Source organism: Photinus pyralis, unplaced genomic scaffold, assembly GCF_008802855.1.
Source record: "Photinus pyralis isolate 1611_PpyrPB1 unplaced genomic scaffold, Ppyr1.3 Ppyr1.4_LG5, whole genome shotgun sequence".
NCBI lineage: Eukaryota > Metazoa > Arthropoda > Insecta > Coleoptera > Lampyridae > Photinus > Photinus pyralis.
Genome location: NW_022170596.1, coordinates 4,017,300 through 4,031,382, shown reverse-complemented (window position 1 = coordinate 4,031,382; position 14,083 = coordinate 4,017,300). Strand labels below are relative to the sequence as shown.

The 14,083-nt window shown below is 38.4% G+C and overlaps 2 protein-coding genes across 8 annotated transcripts in view; one reads left to right on the top strand and one right to left on the bottom strand.

Annotated features, from left to right (window-relative positions):
- The window catches only part of LOC116170852 (inactive dipeptidyl peptidase 10-like), a 226,028-nt gene that overhangs the window by 104,325 nt on the left and 107,620 nt on the right, over window positions 1-14,083 (top strand). The gene's annotated exons all lie outside the window — the stretch shown is intronic.
- On the bottom strand, window positions 10,201-11,908 carry LOC116170855 (THAP domain-containing protein 1-like). Of its 5 annotated transcripts, none has more exons than XR_004145334.1 (5): window positions 11,686-11,908; window positions 11,242-11,484; window positions 11,071-11,175; window positions 10,525-11,017; window positions 10,201-10,465 (listed from the first exon to the last, which is right to left on the bottom strand). XR_004145334.1 is itself a non-coding variant. In XM_031487387.1 (4 exons), exons 1-4 carry the CDS (start codon window positions 11,639-11,641, stop codon window positions 10,939-10,941), a joined length of 465 nt encoding a protein of 154 aa, XP_031343247.1. In that variant the 5' UTR covers window positions 11,642-11,908; the 3' UTR covers window positions 10,201-10,938. The 5 variants fall into 5 exon arrangements, 2 of the variants coding, with proteins under 2 accessions (XP_031343247.1, XP_031343245.1); XR_004145333.1 differs by having other exon boundaries at window positions 10,201-10,576; window positions 10,792-11,017; XR_004145335.1 differs by having other exon boundaries at window positions 10,792-11,017.

Here is a 14,083-nt window from a genome sequence, read left to right as displayed (position 1 = left end):
ACCTTCCATCACTTTGTCTTTGTCCGTAATTTTCCAGTTTTCCCTAATAATTTCCCGTCGCACCTTTATTTCTTTACACAGCGATGTTAGCTTGCGAGATCGATTTTAATTAACGCGTTTAAACTAATATAGTTGAAAGGCAGTAGATATATATTTTAATTAAATTATCCTTTTACCTACTGAAATGAACAATCACATCGTGATTCCTCCAGGATGAAAGTTTTAAATTCATGCGACTTTACTCTTTCAAATTTTAACCCGAACTGCGAATAAAAATTTCTAATTAACTTTTTAATTAAGTTAGGAGTCTACTTTAGCTTTTAATATTTTAAAGCATTTTTTAGGCATTTTCGTAGTAGCCTTATTTTATCTGCGATAAAGTTATCTTTGGTGTTTGTAGGTTTTTAAAGGTTTCAAGCGGATGGGAAAGTTGAATGCTAGTTACTACCATATTGTTTAGCTGGTTACATAAATAATACAGGGTTTCGAAAGTTTTCATGTAGACCGCAAGGAATCTACGAGGAAAATAGTGATCCATTTTCCACCTCGATTAAACAAGTCGGCCGGCCAAAGATAGCCCCCAGATGTGGCCTTACCATTTTTCTGTAAGTACAAACTTCACGTAACAATAGCTCTGCAGTTACCTACTTACGAAATTATCCTTTATCCTACATCAATAGAACCACATCGTGGTTTCCAGTGGTAGGTACATATTATTTTCTGAAAGCATGCAGTAACCGCCCATACCTTTTATACTAAAACAATAGAATCCTGAAATACCCCTGCTATGACTAATATGCCGCAGGATCTAGTTAAACAATCATATCGGGGATCGAAGACGGCGATTATTAAATAAAACCTCACATTACAACAGCGTATAAATAACATTTAAGCGGTTTCCGTTTATTTAAGGCCAACGGAATGACAATCTAAAAATTATCCGAAAGTGAAAAAAGAACACGACTGAGAGAAACCTTGGCATTTCAATAACAAAGCTAGTTGTGACTCATCTTTAGTGCAATAAATCCCTTTTGTGAAACCTACGTACAAAGCTAGATGGCTTTGGAGGATAAATTTTATGGCAAAGGAATATGGTCAAACTAGAACATCGCTAGTTATAACGCATACGGCCAGTTGCAAAAAAAATAATCCAGGATTATTGTTTAATCCGGTATTGACATTTGATTGGCTTGTTGCAGTAGGCAGCCAATCAAATGTCAAAAAATTCTTGTTTAAACTCAGATTTAGCAAATAATGTAGGATTTTGATTATAATTCGTTATCCTGCAACCTGCCGTTAGAGATTTAAAACTGAAGGGTATTTGTATGCAGAGCCCGACACTTCGGGTAGAGAACTGGTTGCTTGTGCGCAAAATGCGAGCCTACAGATGAGTTAGATATCAGCCACAGTTGGATGTAGTAACGTGGAAGGTTACAGTTATACCTATCCCTGGAAGGTGTTAGTTTACCCACAATCAATCGGCCCGCCCAGCAAAGCAATTTACTACTTTCCACATAACTGAACGAGAGTGTATAAAAAGTTAAACTTTGTACTAAAACCATGTAACTAATGACAAAGATCTCTCTACAGAGTTCTCAAGACAGGCATTTATTTCAATCCAAAGCACCCAATTAAGGCGAGATTTTGTATTGTAGCTAAGCGCCAAAACATTGTGGGAATCGTTATCTCTACTAGGTTACATTCAATATAATGTTTGGATTATATTCAGTTTGAATTGAGTGATTAATGGCCAATTGCACCGTCAAAATTAAGTGTCGCTTTAGGTTAAGCATAATTTAAATGTTATAGGAACGATTGTCTTAATAATCGTTGCTTGAGATCTAGGTCGACTTGACTTTAAGCAAGACTTAATTTGCATGCATGGTGCACGGTAAGCATTAGAGAGGTTTGGGGTTTTTCAGGATTTTTTTGCTAATCAATCATAATGGATTTTTGAAAAAGGGTCATAATCAGTCTCGTTTTTTATATCAAGGGGCCAGGGGGCAATGTACTCACCCCTTGTAAGACATTCTATAGAATAGGGCTTCAGTTATTTCCACTTTTTACTAGATATAAGGGACTTAGTTTTACATTTATCTATAATCTGTTACATAATGGCATAGAATTTATCTCACTAACTGACAAATTTAGATTCAATGTTTCTCGTTTATCGTCAAATTATGCACTAATGGTTTATTTGTTTTAATTTTAACAGGATATGCCATTTGGCTTATTTGTTTCATACATCCTTAAGTACCCACCTACTACGGACAATAACTGTTGCTTAGAACTATATCTTTCTTCTTTTAAAGTTCGGTTAATCCCAAACACTGGATTGAACTACTGGGGCTGTAAAAGCTCCCAAAAATTAACATTCTTACTGACCGAAACGCTAAGCTCTCGTATTGACTCTCCGAATGCCAAAAGGAGACTTTAACGTTCCTGGTTGACTCTCAAAACCAGAATTTTACTAGCACCACGGCTCAAACTAGATTCAATAATTTTGTGCAAAGCTTATCCCCTCGTTCTACACTAAAACTGACTTAAATCGTATGTTTCATGACCGAAAAACAATCGTTAATTTGCACTGGCTCTCCAAATCGAAGGTGGTCTACACAAAATGCCGAGGGAGCAGAAATTTGCTTATCTCCTTGTCAAAGGAACCCAACTCGCAGTGTCTGATATGAAATCTTACATTACCCCTTTTTATCACGTAAAACGATACCATTTGCCGGAAATGGAGCTCCGAATGTAATAAAGCTCGCTTAACTCCAATGGGCAAAATAAAAACGTGACCTAATGGATATTTGTTTGGTGGAATATCACTGAAACCTTGACTGCATTTGACCTTTAGAATTTATTCTTCCGCATATTTTAATGGGATAACAACGCAAAAAATTTACGAAAAATTCCCTCTCCGTCCCGTATTATTTGCCATTTGTGGTTTTAGTAAACTACTCAATTGCACTCATTAGCCAATTGTTAATTAATGCATTTTCGCTTCACATATCGTTTAGAATTTGAAAATCAAGAAACTTCCACGTTTTACAATTAAATCGCTTACCGACTGTAACTGTAATAAGTCGACCGCTAATTATTCAATTTTAATTAATTCGGCTTTTGTAACTATAAACACGCGGACGAAGTGCGACTATTAAATTCAAACGAACGAGATGTGCACTTTCACAGACACTACGCATCTCCCCCAATCCAAGTACGTTCAGCTATTTATATAAAACTGATAAGGGAACCGACGCAACTTTGGAGTCTGGGCCCTGGGGTCTATTTTAAACCAATAGCAAAGCATCATCATTTGTTTCTAGTGCAATTTTCGTTTCGGCTAAAAGGAACCGCTACGTTAGTGAGACCCGCTGCCATGGTAAGAACGGATGTGATTTAGAGGCGTGCGTTAAGGACGGATTCACATTATCGGTTACGTCACGGTCAGATCACGGTCCGCTCATGGTACGGTCAATGATTGTATCCTGTATTTCTTATGAATATGTGAATACTTTCTTGTTTGTATCCTGTATTTCTTATGAATATGTGAATACTTTCTTGTACTAGTTCGCAAAACTTTGTTCACTGTACCGTTGGCGAGGTGTTTCCGAAATCTACTCTTTTACTACGCTAAATTGTAACAAAATGGCGTCTTAATCATGGGGTTGGTTAGTTTCATACTTGTCCTATCCAGGGCTTCATCCCATTTGCATTGATTAACATGTCGCAGAAAGCATTTTTAATACTTTCGTTAGTAAACGAATTTATTGCCCCGTTGTTTTTGTTAAAAGGTGCTCTCTAATTAATACAAACAATAAATGATAGAATCTCATTTATACATAATCCGCTCCTTTTATAACCCAACGGGGCATAAATGCCGGAATTTTCCGTTTCTCTTCCTTTTTAATTTCATTCTATATAATTTCTTATTTCTGAAGAATAATTAAAGTTTTGTTCAACGTCCTCATAAAAAAGCCATTAAATAATGTAAATATCTTCTACGAGGGAAACTTTAGTAAAAGTTGTTAGCCGAACATACAATGGACCCGTTTAATTGGCATTTTTTAGGATTAAAAGGCTATAAAAGTTTGTTTGCGTAGTACTAGCTAGCTTTTATATTGTCCCATGCTGTTTATTTCTGTAATGAGGACTTAAAATTGAAACGTATCTGACAAACAGATGGTGCGTATTTTATGAATTGGTTTATTTGTAAAATCCTGAAAAAAAATGGAAATCCAGCGAGATACAATATTTATGATTATCTGTACGTTGTGCTAAGCTCCCATATTTTATTTTACCTACTGTAAATAAATTAGTGTTTTTAGGTGAGCTCTTCGGACGTCGAAAAATGAAGGGATGAGAAAGTGTGTTCAGGTGTGGGTTTATCCAGACTAGTGTTCTATTTTCGAGTAACGTACAATAATAATTTATAGGTTTGTATTCAGATCATATTTACGTGCATTTTAATCCAAAAGAAACACAGTGGCGGACACTATGTTCTACGAGTAGTTCAATAAAGACCAGGTGCCTAATTTTGCACAGAACAACTTCCCAGATATTTAAAAACAAACGTGTTTGACAGTCTTCCATCCTTTGTGTCTAATCATTGAGTGAGATAAAGCAGTATCTTTCCTTAAATAACATACTTCCGGACACTCAATCTGGATTCCGTTCAGGCTTCAGCTGTGCAACCTTATTGCAGTTGGTGACTAATCAAATTTGTACTGCAATTGAACGTAATGAAATATATTTGTTAATTCTGTTGGATTACAGCAAAGCATTTGACACGATAGATCATAAAATTTTGCTATCAATATTGAAATATGTTGGTTTTACCGCTGCATCTATCAACCTGGTGTCGATGTTTATCTCAAATAGGTCACAAATTGTCCATTTAAATGACCTACGCTCAAGTCAATTGCCCATCTCTTCAGGAGTACCTCAAGGTTCTATATTGGGTCCACTCTTATTCATAATTTACACATCTAGTTTTCACCGGTCATTAAAATTTTGCCAATGTCACATGTTTGCAGATGACACGCAAATTTCATACGTTTTTAATGCTTCTAGTGGGAAAGATGCAAGCGAAAAGGTGAATAAAGATCTAAAATCGATAATTGGCACGAGTAGTAAGCATTCCTTGCTAGTAAATCCTAGCAAATCAAAGCTTATGGTTTTTGGTAGAGCGAAAGAGCGTGAAAAAGCGCTGAAATCTTTAAATATCAAAATTGACGATGTGAACTTACAGTGCTCAGACGTGTCGCGTAACTTAGGGCTTAAACTAGATACTAACCTAAAATTTAAACAGCATGTTAATGAGTGCATTAGAAAGGCTTATTACAACTTAAAAATTATTTACAGTAATCGGCAAATATTAGGGCAAAAAACAAAGGCGATGCTCTGTAATTCTTTGGTACTTTCTCATTTCACATACTGTGATACTGTTTATGGTCCTTGTATTGATAGTGTGGATATTAAGCGAATCCAGAAAGTACAAAATTCATGTTTACGGCTTATCTTCGGTATCAAAAAGCGGGAGCATATTTCACATAAGTTGAAAGATGTGGGTTGGTTGAAAATGAGCGATCGACGGCTGTTGCATGCGGCATGCTTTTTTCGGAAAATAATTATTACGCAATCTCCACCTTACCTATATGGCCTAATTCAATTTAGAACAGATGTACATCATTTAAATTTAAGGCACCGCGGTTTATTGTCAATACCTCGTCACTCTCTATCATCTTTTCGTCGGTCATTTGTTTATTACGTCGCATATGTTTATAAGTCTGTTCCGTCTGTTCTAAAATGTAGCACTTTGGATCACAAGACATTCAAGAGACTATTTTTCAAACATTTGGTACGATAGTTGGTCTTAGTACTGAGACAGAAAAATGCAACACAAACTAAGGAGAGCATTTTAATGTATTAAGGGAAAAAAGTCAATTGGTACATATACTTAGAAGTGGTGATCTATAAAAATATATATATTGAAACAAGGTTAAGTGGAAGAGCAGGAGGTTACTTGTGACCAACCTGAACTTCGCCTTGGGGTTCAACAAGCATATGAGTTTTTTTAATTTTATTGTTTTGTATGTTGTGTTTACAATTATTTTTATTTAGCTTGTTGAATAAAGACATTATTATTATTATTATTATTATTATTAAATAGAGGCGCAACTTGACCAATTTAGATGAGACTTATGCAGACACCACTTGTTAAAAAGGCACTGAGATGTTTCACTCCGCCAGCGACTTCGTAAAGAAAGAGGAGTCGATTCTCTGCGTTGTAGTGTTCGTGTTGTTGAGCGACGTTCAAGCATCGGTGTCGCATGTCTATCCACCTCTCTCACATGGGTGCAAAAGATGAATTTTCTGATATTTTTCTGCGTCGCTTTATTATTAAACACTAAATTGCTCAAAATTTGCCGATTTTTATTTACACGACCCTCCTTACACTATGAATTCCAAAAGATGCAAATGCTTAGGTTCATGGTCACAGTTTAGAACTAATGACATTGTAGCACACTACCCTTTCTTTTTAAACTTTGACTGCAGTTACAAATCTTTTTAACGATACAAGACCCTAATCCATCAACTAGGTAGGTACTTATCGGCAACAATCCACTTTGTATTGTTTTTATGAAAGTCCATAAAAACATCAAACTTCCGAGTAAGATATCTATTTCGTTAGTAAGGTGTTCGGACCCATAATGGTACTCAAGTTTGCCACCCTCATAATATATACTCCAGACTTACTTAGTTTTATATACACCAGGTTCATCTTTTGCAAGCAAGCACTCCATAAGGTAGATGGATGTAGGTTTCGTCTAAAAATGTGATCGGTTTCATAATTTATTGTTGCCTTTTTTGTAGTTACAGCTACAGTTATTTACTTCAGTCTAAAGTTACCGTATCCATGACATCCAGGACCTTCTGGATTGGAGAAGGTCCCCCTAATTAGCAAAAAATTTCATTTACTTTATGTAAGAGACTTCGGAATGTTATTTTTCACAAATGGGAAAGGTGTGGAGTTTCTTTTAAATATAATTGAGTTGGCTACTTTGAGAATATAGTATTAAATTAAGGTCAGATGTAAATTATTCAAATTCAAGAGTTACTTCCTCGGATTGTTAATTTTTGTATATTGCAGATATTGCTCCAGATTTCTCACCTATATTTACTCTAAGTGAACAATAATTCAGAATTTTCTTCGGACTGTAATTGTAAACTGTGAAAAAAGCAGCTGCATGGCCGCGGGAAACTTTAACGGCGCGTCCCCAGCGTAGGGTTAGAGAGCATTAAACTGCAGGGGCATAATAATACAAGAATGGGCGTATGGGAAGGAGCTCGTACTGCTGATCGACGGGAAATTTCCTACATTTGAAAGGAGACCGCTAAACTCGTTCATCGACCTGATCTCTAACGCATTGGTGGACGTAGTGGGCGAGTGTAAGGTCAATGAGGTGGAGACCTTGAGTGAGCACCGGTATATAGCGTGCGAGTGGTGCTTCCGGATAGTAGTTCGAGTATAAGCGAGGGGATGAAACTCCAATATTATGCTTAACGTGGAGCTACTAGAAGAGAGGTTGGGCGAATCGTTACCGCAACGAGATTGGGACAAAGGAGTTTTGGAACAAGCATCTGCGACGAGGTGATGCCCAAGAAGAAGACGGGTCGGCCACCCACTGTCTACTGGTGAAATAAAAAGATATTGGAGAAATACGTGCGTGCATCAGGGTACTAAGGCAGCTCCAGCATCGCCGGAGGAGTGGGGGATCCGTCTCCGATGTGTACGACCACCTCTAGAACGAGAGGACGAGGCAGCGAAAGCAAAAGAGAGGTGTGGAGGCGGCTGTGAGATGAATTGGACCGCGACGTTTGGGGTTGCTAAATCTTCGTGAAAAAGTTAAAAAAGCAAAGCCCTCTACGGTGGCTTACCGACGAGGCGTACGGGTATGCGGCTAGGAGTCTGTTTTCGACACACTCGGGAATTCGGCTGGTAGTTGAGAGGGGAGATACCCACATAGCTCCAGTCACCGTAAATAAGGTCCTTGCCAATGTTATCGGTTATCGTCAAGAGGGTTGCACAGTCGCCTCCATGGATTTGGACTCAGATCATCAACAGGGCCCTGGAGATTGGAGTTTACCCCGGGAGGTGGAAAAAGGCGAATCTTGTCATGATAATACCTAAGCCAACTGGGAAGTACAGACCAATACTTCTCGGGCAGAATTGCAGAAAGGGTCATTAAGGAAGAGAGAATAACGGAACAAATGGGGGATAAGCTGTCACCGTACCAATATGGATTCCGGAGAGAAAGGTCTACCGAGGACGCGTTGGGAGAAGTGCGGGATTCAAACCGTGGTACGAGGAGGACTAGAGATGTATGCTTGGTGGCATCTTTAATAGTAGCCGCTTTGAAGCAGTTGTGTGTACAGTGGTAGCTAGTGCGCCTATTTAAAAACTACCTGAGCGGGAGGCAGATGGTAGCCACCAAACCATCGCGTGAACCGTTTACGTTCGACGCGAGTGCTGGAGTTCCTCGGGCCGCTACTGTGGAATGTGGTGTGTACAACGAGGTGCTTATTTTAGAATGGATTACGGCGAAGGCGTTAAAGCGGTCGCGGACGACCCCGCAGTGATCGTGAGACACAGACCTAAACACTTGGCGATTACTAACCCACGACGGACAATTGAAACCATCGCAACGTGGTTCGATCGTCGGAAATTGAAACTAGTCCCAGACGAAAACAAACGGCGGTGATGACGGGCAGGAAGCAAGGTATGGGCGCCACGATAGAGGTGCTCGGCCAGGCGATCATCGTGGGGCGGCGCTAAGGCATCCAAGCGGAGAGTGCTAGCATCGGCGAAGGTATGGAGTGAGAAGACGAAGTGGGGTGTGGTGACCCTCAGAAAGGATGTTGCGCATACCGTACGGTACACCGGGACGATGCCATGGTGATTTCCGGGTTGCCGCTAGTTGGGATCACGGCGAAAGCGAGAGGAGGGAAGTGGGACGTTGACGGACTGATGGGCGCACGGCAGGAGATATGAGAGAACCGCTAACAACGGAAACGGTGGTTCCCATTATGTCGAGTACACCGGAACGGCGTACAAAAGCTGTTGACGGAAGTGATCTTCAGAAGGGATAGCCAGGAGAGGCTACCACCTGGAGACCTATTTTCGAGCCCTCGACGTCACCTACCTTAAAGTAGAGATAGGATAGGGTCTTAGTGGGACGGAAGGCGGAAGAGAGTTGCACACACGCCCCGCTAGAGAACTGAGCGGGGGAGCCTATAAAAGGTTTCCCAGACCTTTATACAAAAAGTCACAGACTCCAGAGTGCTCTTTTTTTCCACTTGCAAGAAAGCAATTGTAGCAGTGATGACGAACTGGGGTCTGTATCATGGTAACTGGAGGGCTAGTGGTCCAACCACAATCAGTAGGTGATTTCTCCAGCCCAACTACATTTGAATCTGGTGATAGGTTTAACACGCATGGTGTTCTGTGTGTAACAGGTGGTCTTTAGGCTTAGAAAGATTTAGTTTTGAATTTATAAATTTTCCAGTATTGGAAGTTTTATACGTGTATCGCTTCATAGTGAAAAAGAACGGAATTAAAATGCGATGAAATGAAGCGCTTTCAGATAAGAAGCAAGTGTGTAAGCAGATAAGATTGAAAACACCACGTGTTACCGATTCTAAAGATTTTCTTCCAAATTTGATAAATATACCTTCCCTATGAAATTTCATGGGGAAGATTTATCAAATTTGGAAAAAGTTTGAAACCCCATTTTGAGCATACAAGATGGATCCCAATTTAGATTCTAAAGATCGTTCTGACGGAAGCATGAGGGACGACCCTACGTCCTACGTTCTCGAAGCTTGGTTTGCGTTGGGTCTGCTTCGGTTTTTGGACTACGACAAATTGGGTGGGAGAGAAATATTCTTCGCTGAACTTTCAAGACGAACGTGCGCAGCATTTGAGATCGCGTAACATTTACTTTCAACTGAATGTTTCAACACAATCAAGGTATACGAAAGATGTAACAGTTGAATTGCTGAATTACAAATGAAAAGTGTGCCGCCAAATCAACGAAATTATTGTCGGGTGTGCTTTTAAATTTTCCATCACGAGTAAAACTAAATATGACATGGCGTAGTTTCGTGAATTAATATTTTCCAGAGACTTGATATAACTAGACTGCGCGTAACGTAGATTTTACTATAAACGCCTGTTGTCAAGATAGGATAGGCAACCAACAGTACAGTGCGGGGCAGAAATACGTTCTCGCAGCATGGAGGGGTGTGGTAAACAATTATTAAATGTTTTCCTCACATAATTGTATGCACTGCTTGAATAAAAATGTAATGTCAACGCAAAGCTGCGAATGTCAGGTGCATATTTTCTATCGGGTGTTCGAGTTTGATGAAGAAGCATTTTCTTTTGCATCCCACCGAGACTTTCCTAATGGAAATAATAAAACAAAATTACAAAAATAAAATATTACTTATACCACAGATTACCTTAGCAAGGTAATCTGTGCTTATACCTAGATTATAACAGATGCTCCCATTTCTGGAAAATAAACAATTCTCAAAAAATAAAAACCTTAAAAATTAAAATAAACACCCTTCTGGAAAGCACGTGCATATATCTACGTATCTACCTGCCATAGACAAAATTATTATAAGCAAGGAAAGAGCGAATGACCATTCTTGCGTTAAAATTATTAGTTAATGCTGCAACAACTGGCAACAACAGAATCATACAATCATGCTAAACTTACTTACATTCAATACAATTTCACATTCTTCGGATATTTTATTTTGTTTTTTTAAATGGCCAACCAAATTCTCCAAAGATGCGATTTTTTTGTGAAGTCGAAAGTTTTTTATACGTAATATCTTTAGTTGTCTATTTTTTTTGTCAATTTGTCTTTAAGCTAATTTCCACATCATTTTTGCTTTTTTGGGACATTGCAAGTCTTCCTCAGAATAATCTCCAAAATAAAGTTTCCTAAATAAATGACACATGAATATGGTTTATTTCAGTTAGAAAAATATATTTACCTTTTCAAAGACGTACGGGAAGAACTAGAAGTAGAGGGTTCTTCCGTATCGGGGATAGGGTCGGCGTCGCAATCGTCCGATTGAGTATTTTTAAGAAGTAATGTTCTGAAATGTTTAAATGAACATCTGTAGTTTCATTTAAAAGCAAATAATAGGAATTGCGGTCGTTACCTTGCTGGTAAAGGATGTGGAATAATAGTTCTGTGTTGTTTTGGAGATTCAACTTTTAATTGAACGGGAAAGTCAAAAACGCTCGGTATGGCATCATTCTTTAACACTTTCTTTGGTACTTTTCTTAGAAAATCGGCTTCTTTAAAATGTTCCCCGCAAATGACACTGTGTTTAGTAGGAGTAAACTTTTCTCTGCCAATTGCTCTGATCCATTGGGCCATTAAATTGTTATCCGTCGGAAATCTGCATATTATTTAAAGTTACATAAAATACCTAAATAATTATTAGAGTGGGGATTTAGGGCATTTTGCTTATACGTTAGTGTTAAATACAGAATATATTCCAGATCAGTTATTGTGTACCTTTTCGCGTGCAAGTATCTTAGTTTGCGTTTGAACATATTATTTCGTGGCGCGTTTTCAAAGAAAACTTATACGTACTTACCTGTGAAATGAAACAGATTTAGAGTTCCTGTTGGTACATTTAAAGGCTACGCACGATTTAACCATAGTTTATTCTCGACAGCTAATCAAAAGAATGATTAATAGACGGAACATCAAAAATGACAGCTTATTTCTTTATACATGTATCTCTGCGGTTTGCCCCGCAGTGCATTGTGTGTTGCATACTGTGTCGACAACACATTCGATACGTTACGCGCAGTCTAGTTATAGTAAGTCTCTGATATTTTCCTTTTGTTGCATTCAAATTCAAAATCAGAGTGAACACGTATAAATAAATTTTTGACTACGAAAGCGTTGTGGTCAAAAGTACAGAATGTTTCATTGCGTTTTTACCTGAAGTGGTTAGTTACAATAAAAGTTTATTAAGCAAATGAGCGCGCCTCTCTTATTTATACGGGGGATAATAAAATTCTGCATGAAACGTAGCAACCGGCAAAAAGTTTAAATACGATTTAGGGATTTCTTAAATCACGCAGTATTGTTCTACGATTAATTTTACAATCCTTCGGTGTGCGCTTCCGTTTCATCGTCTAATTGTCATTAAATCCCTGTAGTTCGTCGCACACCGGATGACTCTTCCTTAAGGCTTGTTTGCTTGTCGTTTTGCATGTTGCTATTTTTCGTTCCCCTTTTAGGGCCTTCTTTTTTGTAATTTAATGTACTGGTGTCTACCTACTACCTTCAATGTGAGCAGCCCCTAGACGACACCATCAGCCGGCTCCGAAGACAAGAAGACGCCGTTTACCCCTCGTTTCAGTTTCCCTAATTAATTGTTCCTTTTCTATTCGGTACTTCCCCTACCGCTTAAGTTTCGTTCCTCTATTCTTCACCCTATTTTCCCCTTGTTCTTTACCGTTCCCTGCTCTATATAACGTTACCCTTAACGTCGCCTGCTGGGCCCAGCCATATAAACTGCAAGTATTTGGTATTGTCACAAATTGTTTGTTATATTTCCCCTCTTGTTTCGCCTCCAATCATTCTCCATATATAAAAAAATAAAAAATAAATAAATTAAAAATCAAGAAAGGTAACATCACTGCCATTATGTAATGTGTGATCTCGCAATAAGCAGTAAACCAGTATTTTAAGTAGTCTGGTAATTATATATATTTTCGTTGAGTGTTATCCGTTATACAATAGTAGTTCCTACCTAACCCCCATCCCTTTTCCTCCCCTAGATCATTGTTTTCCCTCAAAAAAAAACCTAACGCAAACAGTTTGCCTTTATTATCATTTATTGGGTTACAATTTTGTTATATTTAAAGTTCCAGGCGAAATTAAATAATATGTTATGCTTCCTTTAATTGGTATGTCCTAGTTCTCCCCTTCTTTTTAGCCTTAGCTTCCTCGACCACCAGAGGGCTACTTTCTAATTTTGAAGCACAGATCCCTAACACGGAAAATAAAAATTAGTGGCGCTTTAAATTTTATCTCTTACCCGCCTAGTCTCTCCGTGAACAGCCGCAGCCGTGGTTAGGGCTATTTGTTCTTTGTTTCCCGATTTATTTTGTGCCCCGTTTACTCCGCGTCCTTGACCACGTTACAGCACACCCAACCAAATACGTCAAACAATTTACCTTTAAACAAGAAAAAAATCAGCTAAACATGTCTATCTATTTTAAACATTGTAACAACTTTTTCAATCAAATTCCGTGGGTAATGTTTTGCTCTGACGGCTACGTTGTCCTGCTTATAAAAAGATTAATGAATCGTGACATTAAACATTTCTCGCATGATACTAGATGTATTTATATACAAAATGGTAACAAACGGCGTTGCTCATTCGTCAAAGCAATTCATTTCCTCCTTCGTTACTTGTACTTCACTCCGCGATTGTGTTGCGTATAATTCAATTAACGAGATTTATAGTATCTTTCCCATATTCTATTAAGGCTGATGATTATTTAATGCTTCCCAATTTACCAGCCACTCATGTTTATACGTTTCGAGAACAAAAGGCGCGGAATAATGGCGTTTACATTATGCCGTTCTAAAGAAATCAGTCCATATATAGGGAGAGGTCTACATTTAAAATTCTAACAAGTGCAAGTCACAGTCCATTCATCATCGGGATTATGATTTATGATGATAAAAGTTCTACTTATAATATCAAAGGAGAGAATTTGAATTTTAGCATTGCAAATTTCTAAAATGATATTGATGTGCTGCATGGCTTCCGTTGGCGTTGAAAGCTTCACGTAGATTGCTGCAGAGGTGACAAAACGTTTCGTGCTTATTACACGCCTAATTTTATCACCTTCTAAAGCCATTTTTCTACTCACAGCCCTTATTGAGTTTTAGATTGAATCACTTAAGTGAAAACCGTTGTGTGTCCTAGAAAGTAACAGTCATCAATATGGCAGTCAACGTTGCCAGGT